The sequence below is a fragment of the Mizuhopecten yessoensis genome, unplaced genomic scaffold, assembly GCF_002113885.1.
Source record: "Mizuhopecten yessoensis strain PY_sf001 unplaced genomic scaffold, ASM211388v2 scaffold715725, whole genome shotgun sequence".
NCBI classification, from domain to species: domain Eukaryota; kingdom Metazoa; phylum Mollusca; class Bivalvia; order Pectinida; family Pectinidae; genus Mizuhopecten; species Mizuhopecten yessoensis.
Window position 1 is genome coordinate 18,855 of NW_018479760.1, and position 21,167 is coordinate 40,021.

At 36.8% G+C, this 21,167-nt stretch overlaps 1 protein-coding gene across 1 annotated transcript; it reads right to left on the reverse strand.

The window, feature by feature from the left end:
• Positions 1 to 296: 296 nt before the first annotated feature.
• On the reverse strand, positions 297 to 20,647 carry LOC110441212 (the record flags this gene model as incomplete). Its single annotated transcript, XM_021484317.1, has 11 exons — positions 297 to 453; positions 2,515 to 2,707; positions 4,919 to 5,154; positions 11,697 to 11,804; positions 12,403 to 12,648; positions 13,270 to 13,435; positions 13,960 to 14,033; positions 14,627 to 14,819; positions 15,206 to 15,429; positions 19,813 to 19,908; positions 20,539 to 20,647. Coding segments are annotated over 11 exons (1,728 nt in total), but the record flags the coding sequence as incomplete, so codon positions are not given.
• Positions 20,648 to 21,167: the final 520 nt, after the last annotated feature.

A 21,167-nucleotide genomic window follows, 5' to 3' on the forward strand; every position in this document is an offset into this window, starting at 1 on the left:
ACGAGATACCCCTTGTTATCAGTGTCAATACACTCGGATTCCTTCTTTTATTTTTATACAGCCCTTTCATTTCCGTAAATACACTCGGAGGCCCTCTAATAGTATTGATATCCATATGATATCCCTGTATAAGTACCACTATAAACACTAGATATCCCTATGCTATCCCTGTAAAAATACCACTATTAACACTAGATATCCCTATGATATCCCTGTAGAAGTATCACTATTAACACTTGATTGCCTTCTGATATCCCTATTTTGGCAATTCGTGTCCTTTTGTATCTACTTGAATTCCCTCTTTTATTGCATTGACTCCAGTTGTTAGTAAATGGTATCATTTTTGATAGTATCTCTCTCTATCTTGTGCCTATGTTGAGCCCCTCTGTATAAAGCCGATGTCTCTCTTTATCAGCGGAATTATTTTGTTCGGAAGGCCTTCCTGCGTAGAGTCTGAAATAAAATAAAATAAAAACAAAGATTATTTTGACTCAAAACAAAGGCGATAACATCATCATTTAAACAAAGTTGTTCTACATGACATTCATTGGATCATTTACGGTACTATTTTATAAATATCTCATGTGTAAAAAAGGTAACAAGAGGTCCATTGGACCTGTATCGCTCACCTGGTTTTATATTTAAGTCATTACTGAATGCATCTTTATATGAAACTTCCTCAAAACCAGACAAGATCTATGTTCTAACCCAACTGGGACCACAATATCTAATCAGAGGCCTCCATTGAGTTGCCATGTTAACAGATTTTGAAATAAGTAATATGTCATAATTAATTTTCATTCAAATATTAGCTTTTATAAACCTAGAAACCAATTTTTAACAATTTATGAAAATTTCACCATAGAATATGATAATCTAGCTGTACCATTTCTTAGGAGCGCAGGGGTCAAATCAACCTCATTCGATTAAGAAATGTTTGTACAATCACTCAGGCAATTAGGGGATATTATCGTCTTAAAGCAAAATATTAGATAATTTTCGTCGTTGGGGCCCGGTCTTCCTAGCCCCAGGAGTCGAACCAGTCTCATTTATTTAGGAAATGATTGCCCTCCCTCAATGAAGTTTCAGAGCAAATTTGGTTGAAATCTTCTCTGGCGTTTAGGAGGAAATGCGTTTTAAATCAAATTGAGCTAAGTGCCCCTTCAGGGACCCGCTACCCTGGCCTCAGGGGTCGAACCAACCTCATTTATTTAGGAAATGATTGCCCTCCCCTAGTGATGCTTAATACTAAATTTGTTTGAATTGAAATCCTCTCTGGTCTTTAGGAGGAGATGCGTTTTAAAGCAAATTTAGCTAAGTTCCCCTTCAGGGCCCCGCCCCCCTGGCCTCAGGGGTCGAAACAACCTCATTTATGAATGAAATGATTGCCCTCCCCTAGTGTTGGTTCAGACTAAATTTGGTTGAAATCCTCTTTGGCGTTAAGCAGAAGATTCGTTTTAAAGCAAATTTAGCTAAGTTCCCCTTCAGGGCCCCGAACCAACCTCATACATTTAAGAAATGAATGCCCTCCCCTAGTGATGCTTTAGACTGAATTTGGTTGAAATCCCCTCCGGCGTTTAGGAGGAGATGCGTTTTAAAGTAAATATAGCTAAGTTCCCCTTCAGCCCCCCCGGCCTCAGGGGTCAAACCAACCTCATTTATTTAAGAAAGGATTGCCCATCCCTACTGATGCTTCAGACTAAATGTTGTTTAAATCCTCTCTGGTGTTTAGGAGGAGATGCGTTTTAAAGCAAATTTAGCTAAGTTTCCTTCAGGGACCCGCCTCCCTGGCCTCAGGCGTCGAACCAACCTCATTTATTTAAGAAATTATTCCCCTTCCCTACTGATGCTTTGGACTAAATTTGGTTTAAATCCTCTTTGGGGTTTAGGAGGAGATGCGTTTTAAAGCAAATATAGCTAAGTTTCCCTTCATCCCCCTGGCCTCAGGGTCAAACCAACCTCATTTATTTAAGAAATGATTGCCCTCCCCTAGTGATGCTTCAGACTAAATGTGGTTGAAATCCTCTTTGGCGTTTAGAAGGAGATAGGTTTTAAAGAAAATGGTGACGACGGACGACGGACGACGACGACGACGACGGACGAACGACGGACGCTGTGCCACGGCATAAGCTCACTATGGTCCTTCGTAAAATAGTAAAATATACAGAGTATAACCAAGGTGACACATTTAAATACAAAAATACCACAATATAACGCCCCTCATGAATATGTATATAGAGTATATACAACAATACCACAATACATCGCCAATTCTCTACTTACAGTTAAACCTCGATATAATGATCCTCCTCTTTATACATCAAAATCTAAATCAAAATATAATTCATTTTCATGATTCGTTGCTACTGTTGACTTTCTATACCAAAGATACTGCACAGTTTTTGGACTTAAACACTATTCTGATAGATAATGTAGCAAACAAATACAGGTACTCTTGCAAATCGGATTCATAACTTCTGTTTAATCTCTCAGTGCTATTTTTAAAACATCTACCATCGTATCGGACAAGCTCGTATTTGTCCGCGAGACCATTGCCCACAGGACCATGCATTAGCAAGCTGAGCGTGGTACAAAATCGGTCTGCTTCCTCCCTCATTGTTTGGTCATTCAGCCCAGCGATCTTGGAGTCATTCATTTTACATAGAGTAAGAATAGGAGCCGGGAACTGACACACCATGTAATAGCTCTACAACACATTTATACATTAATATAAAAAAAACATTTCTAAAAACCAAGGGGAACACACATATATATTTCCAAAGACATGCATTTTGTTTTCGGGATTCAAAATGACTGCTGGATTTCTGACTGGGAGGGACAATTTTACATATTTTTTTTCTCAAATTCTAATGAAAAGACTTCGTTCAAAATTTGTCTCATTGGTAATATCTATTGACAAAACGTTTGATTAAACAAATCATTGTTAAGTTTCGGGACTACAGATAGTGGGGAACAGTATTGGTATAAATTGAGTTGGTTTAAATTGTTTGTGTTTTACGTCCTATTGACAGCTATGGTCATTTAAGGACCTGCCATGTTTTAGTCGTGGAGGAAAGCCGGAGTATCCGGAAAAAAAAACGTCGACATGCGGCCAGTACATGGCGACTGCCCAAATAAGGCCTCAAACCCTTAAATGGGCATATATTCTTGCATTTGTTAACGTGAAATAATTTAGAAAGTCAATTAAAATATACATGATACAATTATTTCCTGAAGCAAATACAAGAATTGGAGAGAATTATCGCTAATCAACTTCCTACTTTGTTGTCCTGTCACGAACATCAGCTACATGTATGTTGCGTTGTGTGCAAACCCTTTGAAATCATGTTATAAAAAGGCGAAGTATTGCAAGGCAATCCATAGTCCCCCATCGGAATTGACTTCTATATTTAACAAACAGTACACTTATGTCTGGATGTACCTATACTGTTCAAGCATACGCCGCAGTGAGGTCATAGTAACCTTCTTCTTGCCCTCGCCATCCCAAGATGTCCTTGTACATCAAATCTGGTTACTCCAGGTGAAATAGTATAGAAGATATCCCCGGACAAACAATTTCAAAAGTAAAGGTCAAAGGTCAAGTCGTAGGTCACAGTGACCTATTTTTGCACTCCGCAGTCCGCTATCCCAATATGTCATTGTACACCAAATCTGGTTACTCCAGGTGAAATAGTACAGAAGATAGGCTCTGGACAAACGTTTCCAAAGTTAAGGTCAGAGGTCAAGTCATAGGTCACAGTGACCTAATCCCTGCACTCTGCACTCCGCCATCCAAAGATGTCTTTTTATCACATTATGTACTGTGTTATCTAGTGAATATACCCATGTCATATTGTTTGCGTATCAACTCATGTAGTATGACCTTTCAGCCCTGTGATTGGTTGTAAGTTTCAATTGTTTCAATTGTGACTTTACGCAAAAGACAAGTACATGACGGTACAGACTTACGCACCGGAGTCGAAATGGCGGCTTTTTACATTTCAAGGTTGCATGAAAATTGCCGTTTTACACGTATAAAAGCCACAAATCTTGAGTATGTGATGAAAAGGATCTTACAGTACTCTCGTTATCATTTCATAAGAAATTTATATAATTCGTTACGAGTTTTTCATATTAGCTCGCCAGAGGCTCTGAATTTTTTTTAGACTCGTTTCATAAATCTCATATGAAATGGAAACTCACGTAAGATCCTATACAGGGTCGCACAACATGAACAACAATATAACTGAGGCATTCAAAATATATTATTAGCTTTCACAGTCATTCTGTAATCCTTCCCACTCCCTATTCACAACAATCAGCGGAAATGCATGAAAACAAATACATGTAGCTAAGGAATCCGTAAACCGGACAAAAGTTCCGTATTTTTTTAATTTATTTTGTTTGTTACCTCCGTGTGAGGAGGGTTTATACGAGAGTGTAAAAAAGTTAGGTAAAAAAAATAAAAATTACAGTATGAGAGTGGGAAAAAGTGAGAGAGAAAGAAATGAACAATTGTTGATTTGTGAAGAATGAAAATAGAGAGTGTTTCATGTATTGTGAGTCGTAGCTGGGGCAGACGACCCACGAATGATATATGCATGCCAGGGTTAATAAATGTACATATATAAAAAAAAAAAAAAAAAAAAAAAAAATCTATATGTATATCCCAGGTGAATGCCCCGGACAAACTTCTTGAACGGAAGGACGGAAGGACGGACGGACGGAGTGCAATCCTAAAGCCCCCACCCCCAGTGGGGGATTAAACATCAACTCGAGCTAAACTTTGATATCAAAATATTAGTCGTTCGGAAACAACTACTTTGGTTATCTGACAGTTTATCTAGGTCATACAGAGAGAACACAAACGTAAAAACTGAAAAACAGTAAACTTTAAAATCCTTGAAAGCAAACGTACTTCCTTTGTTGCGGGATCTGTGATCTTGTAAACATCAAGAGATTTGATAATATTTGCCGCTCCCTGAAAATCGTCAATCTCAGCAAATCTGACGGCGTGCTCGACGTATTCACACTTGTAATGCACAAGGTCCGTGCATATTCCGCTATCTGGTACTATAAGGTAAACCTTTTGTGGGCACGTGTTGTGGTCAATGTTCTTGATCCCGAGGGCTCTCGGAATGAAGTCACAAAATTCTACAAAGTAATTGATATATCATCGTGAACATCGCATTTAAAACAGGTTCTTGCGCAATTTTGGCATATTTGTTTTAGTTAAACCTTAGTATTTATGACAGTGTGGATTATTATAGAACTCAAGAAGTTGTGTAACTTTTAAAGTAATTCAGCGTAAATATTTTTTATCAAATTGTTCAAATGATTTAAACGGCATTGTTTGCTTCATAAGTAAACATTTAGGGATGACATGTGATCATTTAGTCATAATCAATATTGCAAGGCGTATGGACAGATAACACCTACCCGTCGTGTTGACATTTTCATGAAATAATATTTTTTTTGCTCCAAGTTATGTTTATACCTATTTTGTGTATTTATTAAAGCGTACACGTCGTGTGACCTGTTGTTTGTAGTTTTGTTTGTGTATTTATTAAAGCGTACACGTCGTGCGACCGGTTGTTTGTAGTTTTGTTTGTGTATTTATTAAAGCGTACACGTCGTGTGACCGGTTGTTTGTAGTTTTGTTTGTGTATTTATTAAAGCGTACACGTCGTGCGACCGGTTGTTTGTAGTTTTGTTTGTGTATTTATTAAAGCGTACACGTCGTGTGACCGGTTGTTTGTAGTTTTGTTTGTGTATTTATTAAAGCGTACACGTCGTGCGACCGGTTGTTTGTAGTTTTGTTTGTGTATTTATTAAAGCGTACACGTCGTGTGACCGGTTGTTTGTAGTTTTGTTTGTGTATTTATTAAAGCGTACACGTCGTGCGACCGGTTGTTTGTAGTTTTGTTTGTGTATTTATTAAAGCGTACACGTCGTGTGACCGGTTGTTTGTAGTTTTGTTTGTGTATTTATTAAAGCGTACACGTCGTGCGACCGGTTGTTTGTAGTTTTGTTTGTGTATTTATTAAAGCGTACACGTCGTGTGACCGGTTGTTTGTAGTTTTGTTTGTGTATTTATTAAAGCGTACACGTCGTGTGACCGGTTGTTTGTAGTTTTGTTTGTGTATTTATTAAAGCGTACACGTCGTGTGACCGGTTGTTTGTAGTTTTGTTTGTGTATTTATTAAAGCGTACACGTCGTGTGACCGGTTGTTTGTAGTTTTGTTTGTGTATTTATTAAAGCGTACACGTCGTGCGACCGGTTGTTTGTAGTTTTGTTTGTGTATTTATTAAAGCGTACACGTCGTGTGACCGGTTGTTTGTAGTTTTGTTTGTGTATTTATTAAAGCGTACACGTCGTGTGACCGGTTGTTTGTAGTTTTGTTTGTGTATTTATTAAAGCGTACACGTCGTGTGACCGGTTGTTTGTAGTTTTGTTTGTGTATTTATTAAAGCGTACACGTCGTGTGACCGGTTGTTTGTAGTTTTGTTTGTGTATTTATTAAAGCGTACACGTCGTGTGACCGGTTGTTTGTAGTTTTGTTTGTGTATTTATTAAAGCGTACACGTCGTGTGACCGGTTGTTTGTAGTTTTGTTTGTGTATTTATTAAAGCGTACACGTCGTGTGACCGGTTGTTTGTAGTTTTGTTTGTGTATTTATTAAAGCGTACACGTCGTGTGACCGGTTGTTTGTAGTTTTGTTTGTGTATTTATTAAAGCGTACACGTCGTGTGACCGGTTGTTTGTAGTTTTGTTTGTGTATTTATTAAAGCGTACACGTCGTGTGACCGGTTGTTTGTAGTTTTGTTTGTGTATTTATTAAAGCGTACACGTCGTGTGACCGGTTGTTTGTAGTTTTGTTTGTGTATTTATTAAAGCGTACACGTCGTGTGACCGGTTGTTTGTAGTTTTGTTTGTGTATTTATTAAAGCGTACACGTCGTGTGACCGGTTGTTTGTAGTTTTGTTTGTGTATTTATTAAAGCGTACACGTCGTGTGACCGGTTGTTTGTAGTTTTGTTTGTGTATTTATTAAAGCGTACACGTCGTGTGACCGGTTGTTTGTAGTTTTGTTTGTGTATTTATTAAAGCGTACACGTCGTGTGACCGGTTGTTTGTAGTTTTGTTTGTGTATTTATTAAAGCGTACACGTCGTGTGACCTGTTGTTTGTAGTTTTGTTTGTGTATTTATTAAAGCGTACACGTCGTGCGACCGGTTGTTTGTAGTTTTGTTTGTGTATTTATTAAAGCGTACACGTCGTGTGACCTGTTGTTTGTAGTTTTGTTTGTGTATTTATTAAAGCGTACACGTCGTGTGACCGGTTGTTTGTAGTTTTGTTTGTGTATTTATTAAAGCGTACACGTCGTGTGACCGGTTGTTTGTAGTTTTGTTTGTGTATTTATTAAAGCGTACACGTCGTGTGACCTGTTGTTTGTAGTTTTGTTTGTGTATTTATTAAAGCGTACACGTCGTGTGACCGGTTGTTTGTAGTTTTGTTTGTGTATTTATTAAAGCGTACACGTCGTGTGACCTGTTGTTTGTAGTTTTGTTTGTGTATTTATTAAAGCGTACACGTCGTGTGACCGGTTGTTTGTAGTTTTGTTTGTGTATTTATTAAAGCGTACACGTCGTGTGACCGGTTGTTTGTAGTTTTGTTTGTGTATTTATTAAAGCGTACACGTCGTGTGACCTGTTGTTTGTAGTTTTGTTTGTGTATTTATTAAAGCGTACACGTCGTGTGACCTGTTGTTTGTAGTTTTGTTTGTGTATTTATTAAAGCGTACACGTCGTGTGACCTGTTGTTTGTAGTTTTGTTTGTGTATTTATTAAAGCGTACACGTCGTGTGACCGGTTGTTTGTAGTTTTGTTTGTGTATTTATTAAAGCGTACACGTCGTGTGACCGGTTGTTTGTAGTTTTGTTTGTGTATTTATTAAAGCGTACACGTCGTGTGACCTGTTGTTTGTAGTTTTGTTTGTGTATTTATTAAAGCGTACACGTCGTGCGACCGGTTGTTTGTAGTTTTGTTTGTGTATTTATTAAAGCGTACACGTCGTGTGACCTGTTGTTTGTAGTTTTGTTTGTGTATTTATTAAAGCGTACACGTCGTGTGACCGGTTGTTTGTAGTTTTGTTTGTGTATTTATTAAAGCGTACACGTCGTGTGACCGGTTGTTTGTAGTTTTGTTTGTGTATTTATTAAAGCGTACACGTCGTGTGACCGGTTGTTTGTAGTTTTGTTTGTGTATTTATTAAAGCGTACACGTCGTGTGACCGGTTGTTTGTAGTTTTGTTTGTGTATTTATTAAAGCGTACACGTCGTGTGACCTGTTGTTTGTAGTTTTGTTTGTGTATTTATTAAAGCGTACACGTCGTGTGACCGGTTGTTTGTAGTTTTGTTTGTGTATTTATTAAAGCGTACACGTCGTGTGACCGGTTGTTTGTAGTTTTGTTTGTGTATTTATTAAAGCGTACACGTCGTGTGACCGGTTGTTTGTAGTTTTGTTTGTGTATTTATTAAAGCGTACACGTCGTGTGACCGGTTGTTTGTAGTTTTGTTTGTGTATTTATTAAAGCGTACACGTCGTGTGACCTGTTGTTTGTAGTTTTGTTTGTGTATTTATTAAAGCGTACACGTCGTGTGACCTGTTGTTTGTAGTTTTGTTTGTGTATTTATTAAAGCGTACACGTCGTGCGACCGGTTGTTTGTAGTTTTGTTTGTGTATTTATTAAAGCGTACACGTCGTGTGACCTGTTGTTTGTAGTTTTGTTTGTGTATTTATTAAAGCGTACACGTCGTGTGACCGGTTGTTTGTAGTTTTGTTTGTGTATTTATTAAAGCGTACACGTCGTGTGACCGGTTGTTTGTAGTTTTGTTTGTGTATTTATTAAAGCGTACACGTCGTGTGACCGGTTGTTTGTAGTTTTGTTTGTGTATTTATTAAAGCGTACACGTCGTGTGACCGGTTGTTTGTAGTTTTGTTTGTGTATTTATTAAAGCGTACACGTCGTGTGACCGGTTGTTTGTAGTTTTGTTTGTGTATTTATTAAAGCGTACACGTCGTGTGACCGGTTGTTTGTAGTTTTGTTTGTGTATTTATTAAAGCGTACACGTCGTGTGACCTGTTGTTTGTAGTTTTGTTTGTGTATTTATTAAAGCGTACACGTCGTGTGACCGGTTGTTTGTAGTTTTGTTTGTGTATTTATTAAAGCGTACACGTCGTGTGACCTGTTGTTTGTAGTTTTGTTTGTGTATTTATTAAAGCGTACACGTCGTGCGACCGGTTGTTTGTAGTTTTGTTTGTGTATTTATTAAAGCGTACACGTCGTGTGACCTGTTGTTTGTAGTTTTGTTTGTGTATTTATTAAAGCGTACACGTCGTGTGACCTGTTGTTTGTAGTTTTGTTTGTGTATTTATTAAAGCGTACACGTCGTGCGACCGGTTGTTTGTAGTTTTGTTTGTGTATTTATTAAAGCGTACACGTCGTGTGACCTGTTGTTTGTAGTTTTGTTTGTGTATTTATTAAAGCGTACACGTCGTGCGACCGGTTGTTTGTAGTTTTGTTTGTGTATTTATTAAAGCGTACACGTCGTGTGACCTGTTGTTTGTAGTTTTGTTTGTGTATTTATTAAAGCGTACACGTCGTGCGACCGGTTGTTTGTAGTTTTGTTTGTGTATTTATTAAAGCGTACACGTCGTGTGACCGGTTGTTTGTAGTTTTGTTTGTGTATTTATTAAAGCGTACACGTCGTGTGACCGGTTGTTTGTAGTTTTGTTTGTGTATTTATTAAAGCGTACACGTCGTGTGACCGGTTGTTTGTAGTTTTGTTTGTGTATTTATTAAAGCGTACACGTCGTGTGACCGGTTGTTTGTAGTTTTGTTTGTGTATTTATTAAAGCGTACACGTCGTGTGACCGGTTGTTTGTAGTTTTGTTTGTGTATTTATTAAAGCGTACACGTCGTGTGACCGGTTGTTTGTAGTTTTGTTTGTGTATTTATTAAAGCGTACACGTCGTGTGACCGGTTGTTTGTAGTTTTGTTTGTGTATTTATTAAAGCGTACACGTCGTGCGACCGGTTGTTTGTAGTTTTGTTTGTGTATTTATTAAAGCGTACACGTCGTGTGACCTGTTGTTTGTAGTTTTGTTTGTGTATTTATTAAAGCGTACACGTCGTGTGACCTGTTGTTTGTAGTTTTGTTTGTGTATTTATTAAAGCGTACACGTCGTGTGACCTGTTGTTTGTAGTTTTGTTTGTGTATTTATTAAAGCGTACACGTCGTGTGACCTGTTGTTTGTAGTTTTGTTTGTGTATTTATTAAAGCGTACACGTCGTGTGACCTGTTGTTTGTAGTTTTGTTTGTGTATTTATTAAAGCGTACACGTCGTGCGACCGGTTGTTTGTAGTTTTGTTTGTGTATTTATTAAAGCGTACACGTCGTGTGACCTGTTGTTTGTAGTTTTGTTTGTGTATTTATTAAAGCGTACACGTCGTGTGACCGGTTGTTTGTAGTTTTGTTTGTGTATTAATTAAGGCGTACACGTCGTGTGACCGGTTGTTTGTCATTTTGTTTGTGTATTAATTAAAGCGTACACGTCGTGAGACCGGTTATTTCAGTTTTATTCGTGTATTAATTAAAGCGTACACGTCATGGGTTGTTTGTAGTTTTGTTTGCACCACGTTCCAAGAAAATCTATGTTACCCGTAATATTTCCATTACTGCTCATTTATATATATATATGTTGTGCAATGCGGCTGTTGCTATAATATTGAATTGAATGGTCAAGTAACCGGAGAACAAAATGACTTCTAAAAAGCATCACAATTTATTTTCTGTTGAAGTGAAACAGTTAATACTGAATGTTGCGAACTATTTTGAAAAAAAAAAAGAAATTCTAAATTGTATTTGTAAAGCTGCAGATGCTGCTCTAGTGAGTATCATTCAAAATAAACAAAATAAAGCAAACTAGGTAAAAGTCCTACTTAGTTTGCTGAATACGACTGATGTTCTAAAATAAGACGAAGATGACAAAGAGAATAACAGCATTGAGACAGATACAGCAAGCGTTTTTAATAAACTATGACAAGGAATAGAAAAACGAGGAAAAGAAAAAAGATAGATAAAAAAAAGAAAAAGAAAAAGAAAAATGGAAAAAAAAAGGAAATAAAAAAGAAAACACTCAAACAAACTCTTTTTTTTTTTAGATAATTCGGTTTCCTGATAAAATGTGAATATCAAATTTTGAGCTTTAAAATATCAATAAAAGCCTTAATTAAATAGACCATGTTTTAAGACATATACTACAAAACTACTATTAATATTGAAGATACTATTTAAAAAAAACCTTTATGTCACATATTCATAGCAATGCATTTTACCACAAAAGTGCAGTTCTTACGTGATACATATCACGTATTTATAAAAAATAAAATAAAAAATAACACACATTGCAGAATGCGAATATAATAGTGTTACAAAAGTACAAAGCAGCGTACACACAGTGATCGAAAATAAGAAGCATCAGAATTTAACTTATATAACAAAAGAAAGTAAAATATGCTCCAAGATCACACATACAAATCATTTACATAAAACCAATAACTACATCTTGCTCTTACGAAGCAAAGCGTGTTGTAAGGCTAAAGAAACACTATTAATCACACTGAACAGCATTACGGTTTAGAACTGTATGAAGATAGTTGACGATGTAGCCCAAAGCTAGCGTGTAGCCTATGTTCCAGGCAGGGAGACACGTGGAGTCTAGAGCGAATGGAACATCGTTCCCTAAAACAAAATTATAAGTTAAATTTTCTGATTTTACCTGTTTATATAAGCATGGCAAAAAGATCTTAACAGAGAAGAAATCGAGGTCAATATTTGTTTTTAGGATCATGTAACCATATACAAGTATTGAAAGAAATTTAAGTCCTAAATTGTTAGGTTAGATAAAATATCACGCCATTTTATTATTAAACAACAGAAAACATTCGAAAATCGTCAGGGAAAAAACAACAAATAAACAAAAAAATCTCTATTCTGCAGAGAACACAAGTGACGTCATAAAAAGAGGATTGCCCTGCTGTTTCTAAAACTAGTGTCATCGAATCACAAATCGCTGACCTCTACTTGATTATGATACAACCAATGAGAGTGTAGGATAAATAGTTGTGTCATATATTACAGTGTATTCTTTCATATGTTTAGACCCCTCGATATAAGCTTAACAGCAGAAAATAGTTTTTTTCTTTAAAAGTTTTCAAGATTGATACTTAATACCAACAGCTCTACTGTTTTAAATATAATTATACTTAGACAACGGACATTTCTTTAGGCATACACGATTTACCCTACTCTGTATCCTGTGAAGAAACTTAATTCTTACCTTCTATCCATTGCAGGAGCCTTTCTTCATAGCCATGTTTCTTTTCTAGAAATCCAATCCATCTCAGTGCGTCGGGAATGTGTTTTTCTTCCAGGTCGATGAGAACAGGCAAAATGTTGAGGTCGTGTCTTTTTACGCCATCATTTAAGATTGCTATTATGTTATAGTCCATACGGGGGTCCGTTAATGCTTCTTTTGACAGAAGCAGTATTACCCAGCGGCTGTTCTCAATATCTTTCTGTAATGCTGTAATGTAAGGTATTCAAATTCATTCGCTAATAACATGAGCCATGCGAGCAAAATGGTGTTATATCATTTGACAACTCAAATACATTCGAACGTCGAATACAATTCCACTACAAACTGTTTATTCTCGTGAACATAAAACCATTTGATTGGGTTATGTTTTTTTTTAATATAACACTGGAATGAATTTATTTGAAAAAAAAAAAAAAAATAGCGATCGGCCTGGTGGATTCCACAACATTGATCATCATAGATCCTAATAAAACAATAATATTCCAACCATTATGCAAAGACTAAATGTAATTTAAGTCCATACAAAAAGGAAAAGGAAGTGTTTTGGAAAAGAAGCCATACAGATGATTCCTGTCAAATTAAGCTACAGTATTGTGAACTGGTACAGCATCGATAAGAACAGAGCAAAAACTTAACTCAAACCTGGAACAAAATGACAATGCCTGCAACAGGCTCTAACAAAACACCAAAGCATGGGGAAACATTATGACAGCCCATACCATCCCAACAGAATGGAAGGCAACAAAGCCAGAACATTTCCTTTGCGATCATGCATATCAGGACACTTTTTTAATACTGTAGATAAAGAAATGTTTCGACATAGCTTACACTGAAACTGAGGTCCACATCTCGACTCGCAGCAATCAACGATCTTGCGTTTCTCTTTCAGAAAGTCCAACATACGGTTCGCCTCTTCCGTATCGCAATCACTACAGACGATGTAAGCGTCACATTCACATTTGCTGTTTGTTTTGTTCGACACTGCGCGTATTCCCTGCGTTAAAAACGTTTAAAAGTAGCTTTAGTGATGCAGTCTCGTCATGTGCCCCGAGCCACGTGCCAAATAGGTGGTGAATATCATTTTTAATGCAGTGTGCAATCAATGTATGTGTTTGGTTCGCCTGCTTTTGTTCGACTTTTAAGCAAATGTTTGAAACTTCCTGAAGGACATATTCAAGAATTTTATCCATCGACTAATTTTGCGACCATTTTTCTCGTGTTTCTTAACACGCAATAGGTTACAACTTTTATTTCGAACTGATGGCGCTAAGCGTCACTGAAGGGGTAGAGCATGTACAATTTATGTTCAGTGCATTAAGGAAGTGTAAACTGTATGTAATCAATGTGATACGATAGACTAAAGGATATAAATTATTTGATATTTAAAAACGCAATGATAAAGATAGTAAAATATATTTGCCTGTAAGATTTATTCCTTCAAACACTGATTTTATCAAACTCAATATTTCAACTGAACCATATTTCCATGCAACATCACAGACATCTAGTAAGACATACCGAGACGTCCGCTGGGGCCACCAAGTCTTCCTTTATTGCACGTAGCAACACATCACGTGGCTTTTCTTTTTCGTCTCAAGTAAAAGAACACTTTATTTAGTCCGGTAAATTCTGTTCAATTTAATTAAACCGTATTCAAAACTAACCGCCATATACTTTATATTATAGCTTATATACGGAATATATATGTATATACAAGTTAAAGTAAAAACTATGTGGTGTAGAAATATTGAAAAGAAAAGGCCAGGAAATGAGTATCGAGAGGGAATTAATTTGTGTTCTCAAGTATATTCGTATGAAAACCAAATGTTTATCTCAACGTTGGTCGGTCGGTTAGCCGGTAGGTTAAACAAATAAACCATTTGTACAGAGAAATGTTTCCCTTTAAAGGGATTTTGCGACAAATTGAGAAAAAGTATAGAGAAAATCGTAGTTACAAAACGAAAAATGAACATTGAAATATGTTGACGGGAAACAAGGTGGCAATGAAACAAGGACATAATACCGAAGTTTGACTGAATTTCTATAATCAACCTCCCTTTTAATCGATCTTGTACTGTATTTTTATTGCACGTACTATAAGAGCAACTGTCAATAATACGTTTCGAACTGACTGACCTTAAACTAAGCCAGTGTGCCGTTATAATGGTAGAAACTATGTACGCACCGTCGAATTGCAGGACTCTAATTTTGTTTCTACACAAAGTGTTGTCCGAATGGTTGATGAATGTGCGGAGGGTGTTGGCAAATCTCTTCACTTGTATCTTCTTGTCCTTTTTGTCCATTCTGATTTCCTTGGACTTTTCCATTTTATCAATAGCACTGAGAACGTTCGGATACTGAGCGACACAGTAATAAACCTAAAAACATATGTTTGATATATTTCTAAATCAAATTTTACTGCTAAACGATTCCATGACGTTATTCTTTTAGTTGACACAAAGTGTCTCTGACTGCTGTAAAATCAGACATTTTCTACAAAACACCATTTCGTGGGAACATGAATTCATTTATGTCAAACTTGTAATTACATTGTAGGCCTATGAATTCGTGGATGAAGATAACCCACGAAATCAACGAAAATTTCCCTCAAAAATTACTGATTTCACAGTATATTCATAAAGTATAATTTTATTTTAATAACTTAAATAAAATTCTAATATTGTAATTATTTAAGCTCAAAACATATTTTGTGTGTCGAAGTACATACTAATAATACATATGCATTATAAACACAATAACTTACCCGTTGTCCCTCCTGAATACGGTACACATTCGGGATATAAGTTCTGTTTTTATTCCCTGCCCTGTTCACCACAATTTTCTCTAGCTTTCCAGCAAGGACTATGGACGGATCTGTTTGTCCTAGTACTTCAGGTATGTCACACGTCTTAGGTATTAACTCATAAACACAGACAGGCATGTTATTGGGCGTGAACAGTTCAAAAGATTTAATCCTCCGTTCAAGAACTGTAAAATAAAAGATAGAAAAAATTTAATTAATTCAACTGATATATTTGGCCCCAATTGTTTTAATGGAACATACTTCAGAATTAATACAAATCCATGTATGAACTGAACAAAACTTTCATAGTTTTCATAGTATATTAATTATATAGTAAAGGCACATACATGTATCCAATGGTCATTTCCAAGAATTAAAACATGAATGCATGCCACATTATTGATACCAACATGGAAATTGCAAAATCGAAATGTTTTTATTGATAGGTTTAGTTAAGTCACAATCACCTTAAATGTGAATATCATAATCACATATTTTAACTTATCTTATAATGGTTTTTATTCTTGCAAAACAAAACATTTGATTCAGATATGAAAACTTTTTAAAATGCTAAATTTTTATTAATATGGTTTCTTTATGACGCAACAAAGCTAATCAATTTACATTAAGTATAGTTTTAGCTGTTAATTCGCCGAAAGAGAACATCATTAAATTAGATATAGCCGACAAATGTTATGCATGTCTTCTCTCCTATATCCTGTGTGACAGTTATGAAATGTTATTCAATATAGAATTACAAATGTTCAAAGTCGTATGACCCTTCGGTGTAACTTTCTTGTATACAGTGTACATATAAACTATGATATCCAGAGAAGAACAGGTAATATCGAGGTAATGAAATGCACGCAGTGGCAGTCGGTAACCTGGGTAATTGCAATTTACAATGGAGATAAAGAAGGAGGAGTTTTTTGTCTACCATTTTTTGGTCTTAAGAAGAAGATTTTAATTAATTTTGACCATGGGAATATATGAGGTAAATAGGTTCAGTGAGTTTTGAGAAGACGAAGCTGACGCACGAAGCACAACGGAGGACAGCGAAAATTGAATCGAATGAGATTTTGCCTAAGATGACAGATTTTTAATTGCAGATATTTTCAAACACAAAAATATTCTCTGGACCTCAGGCAGCCTCGATATCCAGGAGTTACGCTCACTTTCGTTCTCTACAACCCTGGGATATGTCATGGCAAAATCGAAGGCTCAGTGTGCACAACCTTGTGGGCGAGACGAGAAGACTAGTTTGATCCTTTGATGTACATCAAAAGGATCTTGCAGTCGCGTAACGGTAAAACATACTGGCTTTGAAGTCAGGCGTCGCTCCTCTGTCATCTTAACGGGACAAGTATCAGCCTAGTGATTGGTCAGGTTCTTTTTGCTGACACCAATCAAATATCTAGCCGCGTGCCTTCATTTGCAATGACACATTCCAGGGGTGTAGAGAGCAAAGGTGAGCGTAAACCCTGGATTTCGAGGATGGGCTTCAAGTGAAATGAACGACAATTCAAACGTTAGTCGTTTTACTGTACTCTTATTTAATTCATAAAAACAATAATTATAAATTATTCATCTTTAGTATTGTGTTATAATATGTAACATTGTTTTAACATGTTACATATTTGTAGGAATTCGATATACAAGTGTACAGTTAAATGAGTAAATATTAAATTATTATCTTATTTACGTATACTGCTACAGAAAGTCTTTATCGTCGTTACCAAACGATTTTGTGAAGAAGTTAACCGATTCCTCCTATCCATTGTATTGGTATTATTTTAACAGACCAGTTTTAAGAAAACATGATATGAGACCAAGGCTGAATATGTTTACATGAATTATCTGCTGTTGTACAATAGACGTTAGTAAACAGAAACAATATATGTGACGTCATCTACATGTATAGCGGTACAAGAGACGGTTGGAACAAAAACAATTTACTTATATGAATTCATATACAGCGGTACAGTAGACGCTAGGGAACAACAACAATATACTAACATGACATCGTCTACAACAGACGCTATGGAACAGCAACAATATACTAACATGACATCGTCTACAACAAACGCTAGGGAACAGCAACACTATACTAACATGACATCGTCTACAACAGACGCTATGGAACAGCAACAATATACTAACATGACATCGTCTACAACAGACGCTAGGGAACAGCAACAATATACTAACATGACATCGTCTACAACAGACGCTAGGGAACAGCAACAATATACTAACATGACATCGTCTACAACAGACGCTAGGGAACAGCAACAATATACTAACATGACATCGTCTACAACAGACGCTAGGGAACAGCAACAATATACTAACATGACATCGTCTACAACAGACGCTAGGGAACAGCAACAATATACTAACATGACATCGTCTACAACAGACGCTAGGGAACAGCAACAATATACTAACATGACATCGTCTACAACAGACGCTAGGGAACAGCAACAATATACTAACATGACATCGTCTACAACAGACGCTAGGGAACAGCAACAATATACTAACATGACATCGTCTACAACAGACGCTAGGGAACAGCAACAATATACTAACATGACATCGTCTACAACAGACGCTAGGGAACAGCAACAATATACTAACATGACATCGTCTACAACAGACGCTAGGGAACAGCAACAATATACTAACATGACATCGTCTACAACAGACGCTAGGGAACAGCAACAATATACTAACATGACATCGTCTACAACAGACGCTAGGGAACAGCAACAATATACTAACATGACATCGTCTACAACAGACGCTAGGGAACAGCAACAATATACTAACATGACATCGTCTACAACAGACGCTAGGGAACAGCAACAATATACTAACATGACATCGTCTACAACAGACGCTAGGGAACAGCAACAATATACTAACATGACATCGTCTACAACAGACGCTAGGGAACAGCAACAATATACTAACATGACATCGTCTACAACAGACGCTAGGGAACAGCAACAATATACTAACATGACATCGTCTACAACAGACGCTAGGGAACAGCAACAATATACTAACATGACATCGTCTACAACAGACGCTAGGGAACAGCAACAATATACTAACATGACATCGTCTACAACAGACGCTAGGGAACAGCAACAATATACTAACATGACATCGTCTACAACAGACGCTAGGGAACAGCAACAATATACTAACATGACATCGTCTACAACAGACGCTAGGGAACAGCAACAATATACTAACATGACATCGTCTACAACAGACGCTAGGGAACAGCAACAATATACTAACATGACATCGTCTACAACAGACGCTAGGGAACAGCAACAATATACTAACATGACATCGTCTACAACAGACGCTAGGGAACAGCAACAATATACTAACATGACATCGTCTACAACAGACGCTAGGGAACAGCAACAATATACTAACATGACATCGTCTACAACAGACGCTAGGGAACAGCAACAATATACTAACATGACATCGTCTACAACAGACGCTAGGGAACAGCAACAATATACTAACATGACATCGTCTACAACAGACGCTAGGGAACAGCAACAATATACTAACATGACATCGTCTACAACAGACGCTAGGGAACAGCAACAATATACTAACATGACATCGTCTACAACAGACGCTAGGGAACAGCAACAATATACTAACATGACATCGTCTACAACAGACGCTAGGGAACAGCAACAATATACTAACATGACATCGTCTACAACAGACGCTAGGGAACAGCAACAATATACTAACATGACATCGTCTACAACAGACGCTAGGGAACAGCAACAATATACTAACATGACATCGTCTACAACAGACGCTAGGGAACAGCAACAATATACTAACATGACATCGTCTACAACAGACGCTAGGGAACAGCAACAATATACTAACATGACATCGTCTACAACAGACGCTAGGGAACAGCAACAATATACTAACATGACATCGTCTACAACAGACGCTAGGGAACAGCAACAATATACTAACATGACATCGTCTACAACAGACGCTAGGGAACAGCAACAATATACTAACATGACATCGTCTACAACAGACGCTAGGGAACAGCAACAATATACTAACATGACATCGTCTACAACAGACGCTAGGGAACAGCAACAATATACTAACATGACATCGTCTACAACAGACGCTAGGGAACAGCAACAATATACTAACATGACATCGTCTACAACAGACGCTAGGGAACAGCAACAATATACTAACATGACATCGTCTACAACAGACGCTAGGGAACAGCAACAATATACTAACATGACATCGTCTACAACAGACGCTAGGGAACAGCAACAATATACTAACATGACATCGTCTACAACAGACGCTAGGGAACAGCAACGATATACTAACATGACATCGTCTACAACAGACGCTAGGGAACAGCAACAATATACTAACATGACAGCGTCTTGAGTAGACCTAAAAAGAGCTTAAAACAACATACTTACATGACATTGACTGACTATGTTAGTACCTTAGAAAATAAGATACAATTAACTTACCTGGCATCACTGGTATATAGTAACCAAAAATGTGTGACCAAGCCTGGGCATGCGCAACATTTCCAACCGGGAGTACAAAGTTGATCAGTGTATCATCTGCAGGGAAGCAATGCATATCAATAACTCATAATGGCTTGATCTATATACATGTAGCTGTTACTAATTTTAAATGGGTAGTTTTAAATGATTTACTTAGTACGTACAGTATTGATGCAAAATATGTGAAGGGAGTGTAGCTGATTAACACTACGTATTACATACCTGTATTTACAGTATACACTAATAGGAGTTTCCATCCCATAACCTGATCATAGAACGTGACACGTTTCCATGACGTCACCCACAAAACACGTGGCAAGAGCTATGCATTATTTTCTCTCGATCGAACCACAATTGTGTGACGTCATCAACAGTAAATGTTGGCTGAGTCAACCATGCTTAGATTCTATGACAATTTCACGCTTTTAATCATTTTAAACTGATCAGGCGTTTACATGTTTTAAAAATGAAATGTGTGTCCGCTGATAAAACTATAATAATTAAGATGGTCATGAACCAATGGCAGAAAAATACTGCAAAAGGAAGAACTAGTTTTCTATTTTGGCCTGGTTATGAGGTGATAACTCCACATAACCACGAATTAATTTATGATGGTTATGAAGGTTTATAGAAACATAACCTGTTTAGGACAATATTTTACGTTAGGAACTTGCGAGGTATCCCTACCTGTTATTTTTCTCAACACTCCGTCTATCTGGCTTGGTCTCCATTGTCCATCGTCATTAAACTGTAGTGTAAATCTTGGCAGTATTCGAAGCAAGGCAGCATCTGGAATCTTGATGAAAAATAAGATTAATGTATCTGAATTGGAAAAAAAGTGATTATCGCAGCCTTATCTTAAAATTGTCCGTCCAATGTTTACGGGAAACCAGATAAATTTGTCCGTCCAATGTTAACCGAAAACAAGATAAATTTGACCGTCCAATGTTTACCGAAAACCAGATAAATTTGAACATCCAATGTTTACGGGAAACCAGATAAATTGTTAGTCCAATGTTAACGGAAAACCAGATAAATATGTCCGTCCAATGTTAACGAGAAACCAGATAAATGTGACCGTCCAATGTTTACGGGAAACCAGAAAAAATTGTCCGTCCAATGTTTACGGGAAACCAGATATATTTGTGCGTCCAATGTTTATGGGAAACCAGATAAATTAGAACACCAGTTTGAGGAATTGTCTCAATTTTCAAAATGACTTTTTTCGTTAAGTGCTTTATGTCAATATTTGTTTTGTATGTTATGAAAAAACAATGACTATGGAGTATTGTGGGATCTAACACGATGACTATGGA